The sequence below is a fragment of the Psilocybe cubensis genome, chromosome 4 (genome assembly GCF_017499595.1).
Source record: "Psilocybe cubensis strain MGC-MH-2018 chromosome 4, whole genome shotgun sequence".
Taxonomy (NCBI): Eukaryota; Fungi; Basidiomycota; class Agaricomycetes; order Agaricales; family Agrocybaceae; genus Psilocybe; species Psilocybe cubensis.
Window position 1 is genome coordinate 1,644,453 of NC_063002.1, and position 16,089 is coordinate 1,660,541.

The 16,089-nt window shown below is 46.9% G+C and overlaps 9 protein-coding genes across 9 annotated transcripts; 4 read left to right on the forward strand and 5 right to left on the reverse strand.

The window, feature by feature from the left end:
* Positions 1–128: 128 nt before the first annotated feature.
* On the forward strand, positions 129–1,867 carry JR316_0004671 (Tubulin alpha-1A chain; the record flags this gene model as incomplete). The annotated part of the gene is made up of 7 exons (XM_047890435.1): positions 129–189; positions 330–361; positions 412–622; positions 678–979; positions 1,030–1,202; positions 1,253–1,407; positions 1,461–1,867. The coding sequence occupies 7 exons, from the start codon at positions 129–131 to the stop codon at positions 1,865–1,867; spliced, it is 1,341 nt and encodes a 446-aa protein (XP_047750196.1).
* A 225-nt stretch (positions 1,868–2,092) lies between these two features.
* Positions 2,093–4,862, reverse strand: JR316_0004672 (putative glutamine--tRNA ligase; the record flags this gene model as incomplete). Its single annotated transcript, XM_047890436.1, has 6 exons — positions 2,093–3,248; positions 3,301–3,598; positions 3,651–4,113; positions 4,169–4,383; positions 4,442–4,513; positions 4,562–4,862. The coding sequence occupies 6 exons, from the start codon at positions 4,860–4,862 to the stop codon at positions 2,093–2,095; spliced, it is 2,505 nt and encodes an 834-aa protein (XP_047750197.1).
* Positions 4,863–5,123: 261 nt separating this feature from the next.
* JR316_0004673 (uncharacterized protein) lies at positions 5,124–6,908 on the reverse strand (the record flags this gene model as incomplete). Its single annotated transcript, XM_047890437.1, has 5 exons — positions 5,124–5,660; positions 5,714–6,260; positions 6,328–6,376; positions 6,427–6,704; positions 6,760–6,908. 5 exons carry the CDS (start codon positions 6,906–6,908, stop codon positions 5,124–5,126), a joined length of 1,560 nt encoding a protein of 519 aa, XP_047750198.1.
* A 614-nt stretch (positions 6,909–7,522) lies between these two features.
* On the reverse strand, positions 7,523–10,539 carry JR316_0004674 (SCF E3 ubiquitin ligase complex F-box protein grrA; the record flags this gene model as incomplete). The annotated part of the gene is made up of 3 exons (XM_047890438.1): positions 7,523–8,863; positions 8,922–9,208; positions 9,261–10,539. The coding sequence occupies 3 exons, from the start codon at positions 10,537–10,539 to the stop codon at positions 7,523–7,525; spliced, it is 2,907 nt and encodes a 968-aa protein (XP_047750199.1).
* A 120-nt stretch (positions 10,540–10,659) lies between these two features.
* Positions 10,660–11,248, forward strand: JR316_0004675 (uncharacterized protein; the record flags this gene model as incomplete). The annotated part of the gene is made up of 3 exons (XM_047890439.1): positions 10,660–10,671; positions 10,720–10,995; positions 11,051–11,248. The coding sequence occupies 3 exons, from the start codon at positions 10,660–10,662 to the stop codon at positions 11,246–11,248; spliced, it is 486 nt and encodes a 161-aa protein (XP_047750200.1).
* Positions 11,249–11,547: 299 nt separating this feature from the next.
* JR316_0004676 (Sm-like protein lsm3b) lies at positions 11,548–12,000 on the reverse strand (the record flags this gene model as incomplete). The annotated part of the gene is made up of 4 exons (XM_047890440.1): positions 11,548–11,571; positions 11,626–11,679; positions 11,735–11,833; positions 11,887–12,000. The coding sequence occupies 4 exons, from the start codon at positions 11,998–12,000 to the stop codon at positions 11,548–11,550; spliced, it is 291 nt and encodes a 96-aa protein (XP_047750201.1).
* A 183-nt stretch (positions 12,001–12,183) lies between these two features.
* JR316_0004677 (U1 small nuclear ribonucleoprotein C) lies at positions 12,184–13,107 on the forward strand (the record flags this gene model as incomplete). The annotated part of the gene is made up of 6 exons (XM_047890441.1): positions 12,184–12,189; positions 12,243–12,294; positions 12,354–12,413; positions 12,470–12,652; positions 12,713–12,832; positions 12,887–13,107. The coding sequence occupies 6 exons, from the start codon at positions 12,184–12,186 to the stop codon at positions 13,105–13,107; spliced, it is 642 nt and encodes a 213-aa protein (XP_047750202.1).
* Positions 13,108–13,308: 201 nt separating this feature from the next.
* JR316_0004678 (vacuolar transporter chaperone) lies at positions 13,309–13,915 on the forward strand (the record flags this gene model as incomplete). The annotated part of the gene is made up of 5 exons (XM_047890442.1): positions 13,309–13,476; positions 13,534–13,570; positions 13,630–13,727; positions 13,792–13,816; positions 13,872–13,915. The coding sequence occupies 5 exons, from the start codon at positions 13,309–13,311 to the stop codon at positions 13,913–13,915; spliced, it is 372 nt and encodes a 123-aa protein (XP_047750203.1).
* A 229-nt stretch (positions 13,916–14,144) lies between these two features.
* JR316_0004679 (SWR1-complex protein 4) lies at positions 14,145–16,061 on the reverse strand (the record flags this gene model as incomplete). The annotated part of the gene is made up of 8 exons (XM_047890443.1): positions 14,145–14,222; positions 14,278–14,741; positions 14,797–15,153; positions 15,205–15,316; positions 15,366–15,487; positions 15,539–15,616; positions 15,684–15,769; positions 15,826–16,061. 8 exons carry the CDS (start codon positions 16,059–16,061, stop codon positions 14,145–14,147), a joined length of 1,533 nt encoding a protein of 510 aa, XP_047750204.1.
* Between the last annotated feature and the right edge of the window lie 28 nt (positions 16,062–16,089).

Here is a 16,089-nt window from a genome sequence, read left to right on the forward strand (position 1 = left end):
TGTCTTGTTCTGCCATCCCGCTAGACTCGTCTCTTCCTTCCACCTCCGTAAGTCCCTACCCCCACGCGCCTTTTCCTTGTCTGTATTCTCATCTCCTCTCTATATCCAGAGCTTGTCGTTTCTTCAAAATGCGTGAAGTCATCTCCGTGCACGTTGGCCAGGCTGGTGTCCAGATCGGAAATGCCTGCTGTGAGTCACTTTTCTCCCTCTTGTACACCTCGCTCGGCCCATCTTGTCATCGTGCGATCGAAAACGCGTTCGTCTCCCCGCTTCCTGTCTCGTATAAAAAATTGTGTCCAAGTGGTGCCATACTGATGCGATTTCCTTAGGGGAGTTGTACACCGTCGAACACGGTCTCAGCGTGAGTTATCCACGCGTTATATCCATCTATTGGTCTCATATTCCCTGCAGCCTGACGGCCGTCTGATGGAAGGATCGCCTTCTGCCAACGATGGTGGCTTCAGCACTTTTTTCTCCGAGACTTCCTCAGGCAAACACGTGCCGCGTTCGTTGTACATTGACCTCGAGCCCAATGTCATCGATGAGGTCAGGAATGGTCCCTACAGAAGTCTCTTCCATCCCGAGACTCTTGTTACCGGAAAGGAAGATGCTGCCAGCAACTGTACGTCTAATGATGTCTTGCGCCCGACTCTGCTCCCTGTTGACCTCCTCTTCAGACGCTCGCGGCCATTACACCATTGGCAAAGAGCAAATTGACGTTGTGATGGACAAGGTCCGCCGTCTTGCAGATAACTGCTCGGGTCTTCAAGGATTCTTTGTTTTCCACTCTTTCGGTGGTGGAACTGGTTCCGGATTTGGTGCTCTTATTCTGGAGCGTCTTTCCACTGACTATGGCAAGAAGTCCAAGTTGGAATTCAGCGTTTATCCTGCTCCTACTCTTGCCAACTCCGTCGTTGAGCCCTATAACTCGGTCCTTACCACTCACACCACCCTCGAGCACTCTGATTGCTCTTTCATGGTACGGCATTCACTTTTTGTTATCAAAATGTATCTTCAATCATTTTTTAGGTTGATAATGAAGCCATCTATGATATCTGCAAGAAGAATCTTGGCATTGTTTCTCCCAGCTTGACCAACTTGAACAGATTGATTGCTCAAGTTGTCTCATCGATCACTGCTTCGTTACGTTTTGATGGATCTTTGAACGTCGATTTGAATGAGTTCCAGACTAACTTGGTCCCGTCAGTGTGTTCCGTGCTAGCATTTATTATTGCGCTAACTTCGATCACAGCTTCCCTCGAATTCACTTCCCCTTGGCCACTTTTGCCCCCATCATCTCAGCAGAGAAGGCTCATCACGAGCAGAATTCTGTTGCCGATATGACCTTCTCCTGCTTCGAGACTGGCAACCAGATGGTGAAATGCGACCCCAGGGAGGGCAAATACAGTGAGTCCAGCCAATATTCTCTAAGCCTGTTTTTTAAATTTTCACGTTTTTAGTGGCTTGCGCTCTTCTTTATCGTGGTGATGTCGTCCCCAAGGATGTCAATGCTGCTGTTGCGATCATCAAGACCAAGCGCACTATCCAGTTCGTTGACTGGTGCCCTACTGGTTTCAAGCTCGGTATCTGCAATGAACCCCCTGCTCATGTCCCCGGAGGTGACCTTGCTAAGGTCTCACGAAGCATGTGCATGTTGTCCAATACCACCGCTATCTCCAGCGCTTGGAGTCGCCTTGACCACAAGTTTGACCTTCTCTACTCCAAGCGTGCTTTCGTTCATTGGTATGTTGGTGAGGGCATGGAGGAAGGCGAATTCTCAGAGGCCCGTGAGGATCTTGCTGCTCTCGAAAAAGACTATGAGGAAGTTGGTATTGACTCTGCCGATGTGGAAGAGGCTGAATATTAATTCCTTCTCATTTCTTTTGCTATTCTTTCGCTTGTTCGTTTTATAATCCTACACTTTACCCGTTTTACGATTCCTTTTACGTATACCTTCATGTCTGCCGCAACGCATATCGGAATATCACCAAACTTTGTCGCTTTGCTTTCAGTGTGACTCGCAGTTGAATATGTTAACTTGAAGAATTTCGTCTACTGAGGAAACCTAATATTTATCTTAAATTGTAACTACCTATGCTTTACCAGCATCTTCCTTCAAGCTGACAATACGATTCAGAACGATGAAATCTCCTTCCTGGCGGCCCTTGACAGTAGATCCTTCCTCCAATGCAGCGATACGGGAGTCTTTGTCAAGAGCGAAGTACGCAACACGCAATCCTTGGAAGCGAACACATTCATTACCAACCAATTGCTCGCTGGTGGCCATTGGTGTGTCGCTTTCGGATCCTGGTTCAGCAATAAAGTTATCTTTGGTTGCTTTCTCCGTTCTGGCTTTCGCATCCTGTCTGGCTTCCTGTAAGGATTTTGTGGCGAGAGACCAAAATCCAACTTCGACAAATGAGGTCTTTACGACTTCAAGACTATCAGGTGCAATGTCAGACCTAAAATCGCTCGGAACACGGTCGCTCTTAAACAGGGGATGGAAAATTCTGGTCTCGTCGACTCGGACTGGACTTCCTGAAGGGGAGTGCTCGGCTACCCATTGAATGAAAGCTTTGGGTTTCTTCGCTGGGCCTTCATTCTCGAGCTTACATATGAGCTCCGTGACTTCTCCCGTAGCGGGATTGGTCTTGTACGAAAGGCAGGTGATGGGATGAGGGGCTTGGAAGAGACCAACTGTCTTGCCAGGTGCGAGACGGAAGTAGTCTGGGGAATCCTCTGTCCTAAAATCTTCCGCTTCGATGTAAATTGTGCGAGTAAAGGGTATTGTCGACGTCCCAACTTCAGGGACCTTGGGATGTAGAGGCTTTTCAATCATTAAGCAGTAGTCCTCAGGTAGATTCTCGATGGTGACTTTCAATGGTTTCATGACCATAAGAAGTCTGGGCGCGGTGCCCTCCAAATACTGTCTCACAGTCTGGTCAAACCGGGCGATTTCGATGTTAGAAGCAGAAGTTGAAACACCGAGCGTGCTGACGAAGGACACGATGGCACCAGGAGGGACACCACGACGCCGAAGTGCGATGAGTGTGTAAAGACGAGGGTCGTCCCAACCATTAACGAACTTTTCGTCCACGAGTGCAGCGATCTTTCGTTTTGACATGATGCTGCCTTCCAAATTCAGTCGACCATACTCGGACTGTCTGGGCTTGTAGACTTCAAGCGCATCGCAGAGCCAATCGTAGGACTGACGCGAAGCGATGAATTCAGTTGTGCAAAGTGAATGACTGGAAGACCTGTTGAGATCAAATGACGATGATAAATGGTTGATTGACTTACGAAATGTTCTCTATGCTATCAACTAAACAATGCGTGAAGTCATATGTTGGGTAGATCTTCCATTTGTCATGGGTGCGGTGATGAGGGGTCTCCAGGACGCGATAGGCTGTCAGGTCCCACATCTGAGGGTTTCCATCTTCAAGATCTTGCTTCATACGTAGATTGGCTTCCTTTGGTTTATATTTCCCATTTTTCATTGCTTCGAATTCAGCCAGAGATTCTTCGATAGGTCTGTTTCGGTGTATACAAGGCCTTGGCTGGCCTCGCTTCTCACCTCGGTCAATTTTGATCTCCTCCTCTAAAATCGCAGTTAGATAATTCTTAAAGAAAAATAAATAGAAGAGACGAACGAGTACAATGGCAAACATAGGCTTTGTCACGCTTGATAAGTTCGACTGCAAGATCATATAGCTCCGCAAAATAGTCGCTGGAGTAGGTGATTTTCCATGGTTCGAATCCAAGCCAACGAACCATTTCCAATATACTTTCAAAATATCTTGCCTCTTCTTTTTCAGGGTTTGTATCGTCGTATCTCAGGTAGCATTTCCCGCCGTGGTGCGCAGCATAACCGAAATTCACAAAAATCGCTTTAGAATGTCCAATATGAAGGTAACCGTTAGGTTCAGGAGGGAAACGAGTCCAAACCTGGCCCCCTGTGGCTGCAAGGTGTGCATCGCGCAAGTGGGGGTGGATCTGAGGATTTCCTCCAGGTTTGTGGAGTTGACCTAAGAAACCTTCCTCAAATACTGATTTCCGTGGAGGGGGGGCTGGAGCTTCCTCCTTCTTTGGCTTTCCGGCAGCGGGCTTGGCTTCCTATGACCCAAAATTATATGGAACATCTAAACATTGCGGATACAACGATACTCACTTTGGCCTTTGGCTTTCCTGTTTCTTTTGCACCAAACTTCTCCAGAAATACAACGTCCACGGTTTTCTTAACATCCAGAGCATTTGCCCAACGTAAAGCTGGTGATGCTTTTAGAGCATTGACAACAGTTCCGAGGCTTGCCCAGCCTGCAATATTGTTCATCGTAACATACTCATTGACCCGGGCATACAAATCTTCTGGGCTGATCGAAAACCCTATAAACCATGGTTTACAATTATTCCCTTTTTGCTACAAGTCGTGAAGGTAACCTACCAACACCGCATTCATTGTTGAATTCGACTTCGTCAATAGGTAGCTTGTTGGATTCGACGTATTTGACAGCAGCTATAAAAGAGTTCAGATCCAATAGCCAAGGTATGTCAGACGCCTAACCGGTGATTTGATCGACACTCTTCAACTTGGACTTTAATACAGCTTCGACCACATAGTCGCGCTGCTCTGTTGATATTGCGCTGGCTTTGGAAACAATCACTGCAAGATTGGAAATCAAAGTAGCTTGTTTTTCGTCGAGTCCTGTGACAGCATCTTTGTTGGTATCGATGATATCTTGAAGGACAGCTGCACTTTTCGGGGCTTTAGTAGCTTCTAAAGCCTTGGCCTGGGTTAAGCCCATCGACGTGAAGAGTGGCACAAGATGGTCCAGCTGAGCATCTGCTTTGGGTGCTTTCGACATATAGACAAGCGATTCTGACTATCGGAGGTAGGACAGCACACGAGTGAAAGGTTGACTTTGAAGTACACAGAAAGGTTGAAAGCTGAAAACTCTATTGATATTTTCTAGTTATCTTTTGTGTTATCTCTCTGACTCGAGCAAAACTCGCAGAGATAAGATAAGATTGGGTGTTATCAACAAGCTTACATGATCGGCACAGAGCTATTTATAAATACACGAAAAATACATATGTAGTAAATAAATGAATTAAAAAAACAACATTCAATCCGCCATGACGCGTCGTGGACAGGGAGGACGTTTGCTCCTCCTCAGTGGTAATACTTGCGATGATTCTTCAACTTTGACTTTGTGTTCTTTCATCTGGCGATTTTGGTCCAAATAGCTGTCGCGTGCAACCCATTTCGACTTCGATGCATGCACTCTGTATCCTGAAATATGCACACTTTCATAATGGTAGGACACCAAATGGTAGAGCACCGTGTGGACTGGATCCTCTTCACCTTTAGACGGAGCCTTCAAGATTCTTTTGATTGTCTCCGGTAAGGCGTCTAACTGCCCTTGCTGCATATTCAAAAGATCGATTTTGTAAGTACACCCTGGACAATTCCAGACGAAACAGCCGATAGGAATGCTCGGTGGTTCAAAGCAAAAGCTAGGGATTTTGCCGTGTTTTGCGACCTCACTGACTTCCGACTCTGATGTTTCTGAGGTCGATTCATCGCTGAAGTCCGAATCATACTGGAAACGAATGTCGTTTTGAGGATGAGGTATTTGTATATCATGTATCGGTTCAGGAGACTAGAAGACATGGGTTTTTGAGAGGTAATTTGGTCTTCCATATGATTACATACCCTTCTAATTGGCTTGGTTCTCTTTTTCTTGACGAGTCTTAATTGGTTTTCCCAGAATTGTTCAGTTTCTCCATACCGCGCGAGACTGCGTGCCAACGGTTCCACTGGATCTTGTGTATAGTTTCCCCACATTTCCCCTGCTTTCTTAGCCTCTTGAGAATCCTTTCGCGCCTGTTTACAGAAGCTGATCCATTTTTGTACATCAAATAAATTTGCGGAACCTTGTTTACGGGCTATCATATGAGCGAGCAGCCATTCTGCATGTTCTGCAAATAGAGATCTGATATATGCACGAGGAATGTGTCTTAAATGCCGTGGAGCATACTGGTGGCCTGGTTCCACAAAAAATCGTTTTTGTTTGTCTCGAGGAAGAATAATGTCCATATATTGACGGATTGCCCATTCGATATCTCGATCTTCCGGAGGTGTATGTCGATCTATTTCAACCAATTCGGCCACTAAGGCACGAAGACGATATCTTTCCAGAAAGTTTTGACTCTTTCGAAGGGTTCCCCAGTAATACGATTCAACACTGTATGTCCTCTTTCTGCAAAGAGTAGCAATATTTGGATATGTCAACAGGTAAACTCTTGAGATGAAAACCGAGTGCTTACGTTTGTTCATATTGTGAGTAGATAAGTAATTTGTCAGGATCAGTAGTGGCTATGAGCGATATCAGACCATGAAACTGTGTCAATGATAGATAAACCCACATGTTAAAAAATGGGCCAAGAGGCTCTTGCGACAATACAGTCTTACTTTGACTCGAGCTGCATCTGCCCTTCTTGCACTATACAGTCTCTGGAGGGTAAGGTTGGCTATGCCTTCATTGCCAGCTACCTCTTGAACATCCCTTGTTAGATATACAAGGCCTTCGTCGGAAAGCCATTCCAGGTCATCAATTTCAATCACACCCATAAATATGACATCTGGATTCTTCGAGATGCGCGAACCGACTGGTGGGGACGTTATATATTCCGTCTCATCGAAACTGAAAATCATACATCGTCAAACATTAAACTTGACAAAGATCACAAAGCGCGTACCCTGTTGGTTTAGGATCTCCCTTGAAGAACAACCGAAGGTCATTCATCACCAATTTTACTCCAGGGCGGGGAAAGTCGGCTCTGAGGATAGCTTCAGTATACGGCCCATAGATATGTTCAAGCATTTTATCGATAGACTTTGTCCCCATCCGAAGTGGTCCAACAATGCCAATCCCTGTGTTGTTGAAGAATAATTCAAGATATGTATTCGGATACCAAGCTAAATAGTAGTCAGGAGAAGGTATAAAAGTGCGGTGTATCCGTTTGTGAGAAATTATGGGCCAAGAATGAGCAGGGGAACTTAAAGTCGTCAAGTATTGCTTGAAAGCCAAACAACGACTGACCCAACTGAGTCCTGATGCGGACGTTGGATTGGTCACAAATGGTTCCAGTCACGGCAATCAGTGCTGTATATACCCTTTTGGGAGTTCTGAACTGACCTGAATAATGTGGTTCACTACAGTGTAAAATCCGTCCATTGGCGATAGAGAAGACAAAGTTATACAATATAGTGCTAGTATTTTGATACAAATTCGAAAACAGTCCATAGACTAGGTGTAGTCACTGAGGAATGAAAATAATATGGCATGATTCGGGAACAGAATAGTTCATCGAATGATTGTGAAATCTTGGATGAAGGTAAGACTAGTAATGTTGATAGACGCTGTATGCAGAACAGAATACAAAAGGGCATGAAACAAGAATGAGGTGGCTGTACCAGCGAACAGAGTTGCATAATCAATGGGGGTGCAATTGAGCGAATTTAAGGATGTGGCCCGCCGGAACTACCAGCATCAGGTCGATCCCCTCTTCCGAAGAACGAGTTAGCATAATGCTCAGCAGCGTTAATGGTGCTTCGAAAAGTCCTCTTGACGCTTCTCGCTCGGGGGTCCGATCCACCCTGCAGCTGGACTTGATTGCCGGTTTGTTCACGTCGCCCTCTCGAATCTGTAACAAGGGTATGTTGCCTGTTGTTATCGTTTGTGGCTACATCCAATAAGGCTGATGATTCGGGTGGCACACGTCTGTTCACCGACGACGAAGCATTGTGTAGCCAAGAATTTTCTGCGGGTGGTGCAACAGGCGTGGAATGTTCTGGGACTTTCGTAGGTTCGCATTCTGAATCAGAACTGGCAAACTGCGATGGTGGTTCTAATGCAGGGGTTTCAGATAACCGAGGTGCAGACGCTGGCATCGGGGTGAGGTCTGGATTAGCATTCAGTCCACTTCTGACATTTCCTCCATGAGCTCCGCGGCCATGGCCAATTTCAGCATAATTAAGATCTGGGGTCAGAGCACCATTTCCACGGGATGAGACAGTTGGAGATGTAGGCCTTTCCTGATAGGTTCTAAAGAAACCCGATCCATTATCATTTGGTACTAGATCGTTGGGCGACGGTGAAGCCGATGATTCAACGACTGGTAGTACATCGGCGATAGGTCTGAGTTGTGTACGGGTCCACGACAATACCTCGGTGTCAAGCACACGACTGCTTTCGCCTTCAGTTTGCCGCCGTTGCTCCAGACCATCTTGTCCCGCGATTGTATTGTTGGGGCGGGCCACAACTCGCTGAGTGTTCCCCGCTCGTGTCCGGTTTCTGAGAGCTCCAAAGTCAGAATATTCTTCTTGATGTCGTGATGGTCCGGCAAGAGGTGTCGCGGCTTGGATTTGAGCATTTAGTCGCGTAGTAGCTCCGCGTATATTGGTTGTTGGCGAAGTAGAAAGATGTGGAACACCGTTCCCGTTACGATGAGAAGAATTGACGTGATGCCCGCCAACCGCACTGGGGTTGGATAAGAAATTCTGTCGTTGCCGTGCAATATGCTCTTCGACATTTGCATTGCGGATACGGTGCGAGGGTCGACCATCATTATACATGATGTCAGGGCGAGGGAATCTCTCCCTCTCTCTAGCCTCAACATAAATCTCCGGTTCTGGGGTATCATCTTCCTGGGAATCAATATCATCTTCTTCATACTCGGTATCGTCCGTGTTATTCATCTCCGTGATGCGGTCGAATAGTTCTGTGAGATATGTCCGAAGCTGTGAGACACCTTTACCGGAGAACACGCAAAAAGCAAGACGTTGGGCAGTATTAAAATCCTAGAAATCACCGAGCGTTTGAAGGGTATTCGCACAGATAAAAAATGAATCTTCTTACTTTGGGCGCCTCGCGGCAGAATCTCTGTAGTTCTGCCTGCCTAAATGCCGGAACTCCAGTTAAACTGAGATGGGTTAATTTGTGAAGTTTTAAAAGGAGAAAGTGGATGGCCATGACTGAAATCTGATCACAGTATGACAAATGGATACGTTCAAGGGTAGCATGCCGCTCAGCCAGGGCATAAATAGCTTCATCTGTGAGCCGATTGACGCGAACTAGGCCAACCCGTCGCAATTTGGGCAACAACGAAAGTTCAAATACAGACATGTCGGTTAGATTGACACAATCTGCACCTCAAGGTGAATATGATAATATATTGGGGAAGACATAACGACTCACTTGCAAAATCGATATATCGTATACGCGTACATGCTCGGGCAAGAAGGCGCACGGCACGATCGGTAATCTTGCTTGCATGACCGAGATGTAAATAGTGTAGGTGTCGCCCAATTTTGCAAATGGTCTCCACTGACTTATCGGTAAGGAGAACACATTTTGAAAGCACCAAGTTTCGAATTTTAGATGCATGTGAGATGATGCCTTCGACAGCATCATCTGTGACGAGAGCACACGCTGTCAAGTCTAGCATACGCAAATTATCGAAAGTACGATTGATATGAAGAGGAGGTAATTCGTCTGTCTTTGCACTGGAATGAGCAAACGGATTGATAGCGTCACCCTGGGAATCGGGTCGTAGAGGAGCAGGAAAAGCAGCATCCGTGAGGAGTATGCAGTGAGATAAACGCATTTCTCGCATATGGGTAAGGTGTGTCCAGATAAGACGCACTGAGACATCTGTGATGAGTGCACAATGATTGAGGTCGATTTCCAAAAGCATAGGACAATTCTCTGCAAGCGCAGAAACTGAGATGTCTGTAATTTTGGTTAAATTGCTCAGTTTGACGCGGCGAAGAAGGGGGCACGACTTGGCAAGAGCAACGATTCCAGAATCGGTAACATTCTCACAACCCGAAAGGTTGATGCCCTGCAAACGGGTGGCGACAGAGGCAAGACCGATGATGGCTTCGCTTGATGTATTTGTGACGCCTGTGAGGTCGATGGCAACAAGGTGGGAGAATTTAGGAAGGATGGAACAGAGTGCCTCGCTGGATATCTGCTTGCATCCTATCAATGTTAGTCGTTCGAGACGGTCACAACGGGCAAACATGCTGATGAGTTCATCGGAGAGTTCTGCGCCATGATTGAGAAAATTGAGACGACGAATGAAGAGGGCGTAGGTGAATGTCTGTTTCTCTCGCTGGAGAAGGGCGGCCATCTTGTGTATCGTATTGTACTTTGGAAACGAGGGCTTGTGCCACAGGAGCTCGACAGAACACTGGCACCAGGTACGCGAAACTCGCAGGGCGGTATAGAGATCTTTAGATGAATGCAGATGCTTGAAAATCTGGATCATAATCTCTGCGGGTATTGTTGATATGGGAGAATGGGAAGCAGGCCTGTGGACGACGGTGGAGGTGGGCTGCCCCTTGAAAGCCCATGGGGCGGGAAGGACATGGTGGTCTGGATTGAAGGCAAACTGGTTGGTCTCCTCGTCGTTGTCGTCGTCGTCGGAGAGGGAGGTGGTGGAGGGAGCATGGTGCTTGTAGAGGGAGACCATGATAGACGGAGTGGATGCAGGGAGAGTTCCTGGAACCTTGTGTCAGCCTGGTTTACATACAGAACAACACGTGCTTTTTCTGGAATTGGCCAGGCAGCGGTCCGGCTCTCCTTCTCTGCAATGTCCTCCAATGTAAGCCGTCTTGTCTATTCATTGTATTTATCTGAGCCATATGTCTAGCGCCCACCATCATTCGACGAAATTTTACAATCATCTTCGCTCCCTAGTCCTGGTCCTGACTACTATGCCGCCCGTCGCGAGATATGGCTAACTAGCCGTCCTCACATCACACATCGTCCCCCGCCTCCTTCCAATTCCAGAAAGAAATTGGAGGAAGTCTTCAGCCGTCCCGGTGCCGTCTACAACGAGGATATCTGGGCCAATGGCCTCGATAAAGTATGGAAGGGTCTATCTTCCGGTGGGAAACTCAGAGTCAGCTTGCCAATGGGTTTGATCGTATGTTATGCCTTTCATTTCACCCGGCACACTCATTGTTTGCAACGTTTATCAGATCCAGATCATACACGCCGGTTGGTTGCGCGATAAAACGTGGCCAGCTGGGTTAGAGGTCAAGGATTCAGGGGATGAGCAGCAAGCAAATGGTGCACCATCATCTGTCGCCACGATGCGACAATCACCGTCAGCGCAGACATTTAGAACGTCAGATATCATGGAGCCCATGCCTCCACACACAATTAGTAGAAGATGAGAGAAATGAAGACCGCTTTAATTTTGTATGGGCTTCCTCCAGGCTTTTTTGGCATTTGTATTTGAAGAAGGGACCCATCGATGTTATTAGAGAGCTTCCGTGGTACATGTCTCTAAAATTGTGTTGTTGAGGACGCCTGGCGTGACCATCAAATGTGGTACAGTGCGACCTGCTACCCAAAATGCGGCAAGGCGCGACGTACTGTGTGCTATTTCCCAAGGGCATTCAACGGAATAAGGCGAATACATCATTGCTGATTAGATCCTGCTCGCCAAAATAGAAATGCTTGTCTCTATCACTCATGTACGAGACGGTGGAGAAACCTGATGCAGTCGGATGGTAAGAAAAGGCAAGTGAAGTGTGAGATTAGAACGAACAAGAATCACGCCATCCCCCCGAACGAATAGCATGTCCATTTTGCGCTTTGCGACCTATTGACTTGAATCAGGAAGGCTAGAGCATTCTCTACAGGTAAACTTGACGTACATTCACAACATTCTGGCCGTTCGCGATATTGTCAGGATCAACAATCATGATAGTCTCTTCAACATCGCTCATTATCAAATTCATATGACCATCGTAAGCCTGTACAATCACCTATGAATACGCGCCCCAATGAAAGAGGTGTGGAACCTTACATGAAGTATGCCAGTTAGTTCCCGGTCTCCTCTTAACTTGACAAAAACCCTTTCGCTGAGAGAAAGTCGTATTAGATCAAAAGGCTCTTGTATTCCAGTTACTGATGGGTCCATGTTCAGCCGTTCCAGCTAGAAGCAAGGGCGGATACCGAGGAAGGTCGATGTTCGTCGCAACTCGTGCCAAACAGCGCGATCGGTGGAAAGGTGATGCGGGCACGTGATGATGATTTAAAAGTCCGATCATTTCAATTATTCTAGTCGGTCGCAAGAACAAGTGGACGTACGACAACGACGATCATGCCAGTGAGTATGCCATTCACAAGACGGACAAGCTGGAAACTAATTATTCAATACAGAAACACTACTGCGACTACTGTGACGTCTTCCTCACTCACGATTCTACGTCAGGTAAGATTCGTTTTGCAGTTCTTCTAGTGGACTTTGGGCGCTGACCGACTTTTCCAAAGTTCGCAAAGCTCACAACAGTGGCAGGAATCATCTTTCAAACGTCCGTGATTATTATGCATGTACGTATCTCATATTACTTGGAATAGACTGATATGTACTGATTGTTATAATTCAGCTTTAGGACACGACAAGGCCCAAAACATTATTGATCAAATCACCTCCGCCTACGAATCTGGAGGACCTCCTCCTGGTGGGTTCGGCTTTGGACCCCAGCATCTTGGAGCACCTCCGCCTGGTTTTGGACCACCTCCAATGGGATACGGAGGACAGCCAATGCCACCTCCAGGATTTGGCGGTCGTAAGTATTTCCTGTTTTCTAGTCTGATCCGAACAGAACACTGAAGTGCCATTACGCTAGCCCGCCCACCGTTCCCTCCTGGCCCAGGATTTCCTCCCATGATGCCCCCCGGTGGACCTCCATTCCCTCCCGGTGGTATGCCTCCTCCTGGTATGAATGGCCCTCCCGGTGGATTTGGAGGTATGTCGTCTGTTTTGTGTACGCCAACGGATTCAACTAAACACAGTTCATCAGGGCCACCGCCATTCCCACCGTCTGGAGGACCACCCGGCGCAGGCATGGGTGCACCCCCCTTCCCACCGAATGCTCAGGGCGGAGCACACCCTCCTCCCGGTGCAAATTTCAACGGACCTCCTGGATCACAAAACGGGCCTCCACCAGGTGCGAATGCGGGACCAACTGCGCCAAGCATCCACCCGGATAGACTGAGAATGCTAAATAGCGGTGGAAGATGATATGACTAGTTCTTATGTTGTGATGTCAGTGTTCTGTATGTAGATTAAATAGCACGGTAGTTTGAACATAATCGAACCAACGAACGTTCGTCGTTGGGTTGGTCCGGTGTATTTCCTATTCGGGACGAGAATTGGAAAGTCCGTCGCTATATATAGGTAGGCGAGTCTGGTCGTCGACCTTTTCTCTTTCACCCGCTACCGATGTCCACACAACCCCTCCTCCAACGAACCGCCACAAAGCGTATCGCCCTCCCTGTCCGTGTAGAACCCAAGGTCTCCTTTGCAAACGAGCGTACTTTTCTCTCATGGCTCCATTTTACTGTCGTCCTCGGTGGTCTTGCAGTCGGTTTGCTCAACTTTGGCGATAAGGTCCATTCTCTTTTGGCCCCCATCTCTTGTCTCCTAACCAGATATTCTGCAATACAGGTTGGAAAAATCAGTGCTGCCTTATTTTCTCTAGTCGGTTCGTCCCTCAGCTTCCACAACATGGCCTGAAACATAGTCTTAAACGACCACACACAGCAATGGCCATCATGATTTACGCGCTCTATACCTACCATTGGAGAGCAGCATCCATACGTCGCGGCGGAAGGGGTCCTTATGATGATAGGGTCGGTCCGGTGAGTCTACGTCATTACCCCCATTCCTTAAGCTTCGTACTCACGAGGTATCGTTCCCAATCAGACTGTTCTGTGCATCGCGCTTCTCAGTATGCATCGCGCTTTTTCAACTTCTTTAGAGTTTTTACTTATATCAGCATTTAGTTGCCGTTTTGATCAACTTTATCCTTCGTTTTACACAACCATGAAGATCTCAAAACAAGCTTCTTAGGAGTCGGACATTTTCACAGATACCAACATGCTTTCCACCATCCATCATATTTCCTCGGGCATTTCATATTAACCATATCTTAAATTTTTGTTGTGTACCGTATGGATACTCTAACGCTTTACACACAACATCAGCATGTATCTATTTATTATTCATATACAGAACATCGACCTACCACGGAAGCAAACGGCATTTTTACAATCCTTTCAGTTCTTCTTCTGTCGTTTAACGCCTGCTCGTGTTGACGCAGTATCTACGGACGACACCGATACAGATCGTCGAGGCTGCAAAAATGGTAACGACAAGAGCGCAATCAATAGAAGCATATGTACGACTCACATGTTTCCTGTTCCTCGCACTCCGAGCACTCATAACACTTTGAGCTCTCCCATCTTCGCCATCTTCATTTTCGCCTCCCGTTTCCCCGAAATTAGAGCCTTCCGCGTCCCCGGTGTTCTCCTGCTTCATTTCGACATCGGTTGCAGCTTGGCTAGCCTCTCTCATTCCCAGCCTATTTTTTAGCACTTGTATGTCATATTCAACTTTATCCATGACTCGCTTCGTTTCAATCAAAGCTGTCGTTGCGTCCAAGAGAGCCTCCAGTTGCGCAGTGTTTTCACGTGTCGGCATAACCAGTCGGCTGTGAGAGATTCCTAATTCTGCCAGGGCCTGCGTGATTTTAGGTGCAATGGCAGCTTTAGGCGTAGGTAGCTTAAACGACCGTAGGTATGCTGGTTGGTGTGCAGCCTTGGTAGCTACACCGGAAGTTGGCGGTTCCGTTCGGATAATACAATGCGTAGCATCTGTAAGTCATGACTGTTAAGTTCTCAGAAAACTTGAATAAATAAATAAATGTACCGTAGACTGCATTCTTAGTTGTGCTTGGACGTTTAAGAGCTGGGGTGGATGCCACAGAAGGCGTGGCTGGGCTGTCCACGTCTGTTGGTTGTCCCCCTTTCTTTTTTGTAGTGGCTCCCTTGGTTGTCGTCTTCTCATTGGAAATACCCATTTGAGTGCCATCGTCCTCTACAATGTCGGGTAATCCAGAGTCAATGCCCGCAAGCGTTCTCAGTAGGCTTTCCCGCTCTTTTTTGAATTTCCTCTCGTTATGTTCCAAGCGTTTGACCTCGATATATAAAGCCTCTTCCTCTGCAATTTGATCTGGTGTCCGGTTTTCAAGACTGATAATGTATTTTTTTCTGGTCATTTCACGTTCTGGTAATGTTGTTACTATTGGGTGAAGATAAAATGGTGATGTTCTCTTACCTTTGTCAAACTGGAAACTAGATATCAGTTGTGCTTTGCTAGCTTCGTCCCCTGCCCACGGCCGATTTCGAACCAGCTTCCGACATACGCTGTAGTAACGATCTTTCAGGTCCTATACCCCGGTGAGATGCAGGGCGAGCCTTGATGACGAATGTTCATACCTCGAGTGATCGAGTTGGCCCTCCGGGGAAGTCATAGCGATCATAGATTATATACCACCGAGAGTCATAGTCTTGTACAACGCTGAATAGGTAGTCTGTCTCTTCTTTGGTCCATTCTTTATCTGTATACATGAGTTGTTAAGCGCGTTCCTTGTTGCGGCTTTAAACCATACCGTCCAGAAAGCGCGTATATTCATCTTGTGAATATATGTATGTAGTCGACTGGGTGTTATACTTTGCAAAGGCATATTCTAATGCATTGAAAGGAGATGTAATCAATCATAAAGATAGAAATAAAAAAAAACAAAGTACGCTTACCGGTAGGAGGATCGGAGGTCACTTTTTCCCAATGCCAAAGTTCAAGGTTATCCTGTCGAGCACCATTCTTAAAGGGTCGTAGTTCCCTGAATGTACAGTGACATTATTAAACACGGCATAATTACAGCTTATGGCTACCAACCATCTAGTTTTTGCGGTTCCACCGCCAAAATTTGGCTTCTGTTTTAGACGTGGTTTGGCAAGTTGGGCCGCTAATGAGGGTGCTGATGGGCCGATGAGAGAGTACAATTCCCTTGAGATCCCATCCGGTTTTCGCGCATTTTGTGGTAAATGTTTCTTGGGTTGTGAGGGTCCAGCGGTCGCATTCCCCTCTGGTATTGAAAGTGCGCTGCGAACATCTGCTGCAGAGATGGCCATGGAGGATGAGGAGAAAGAGAGCCTTTGT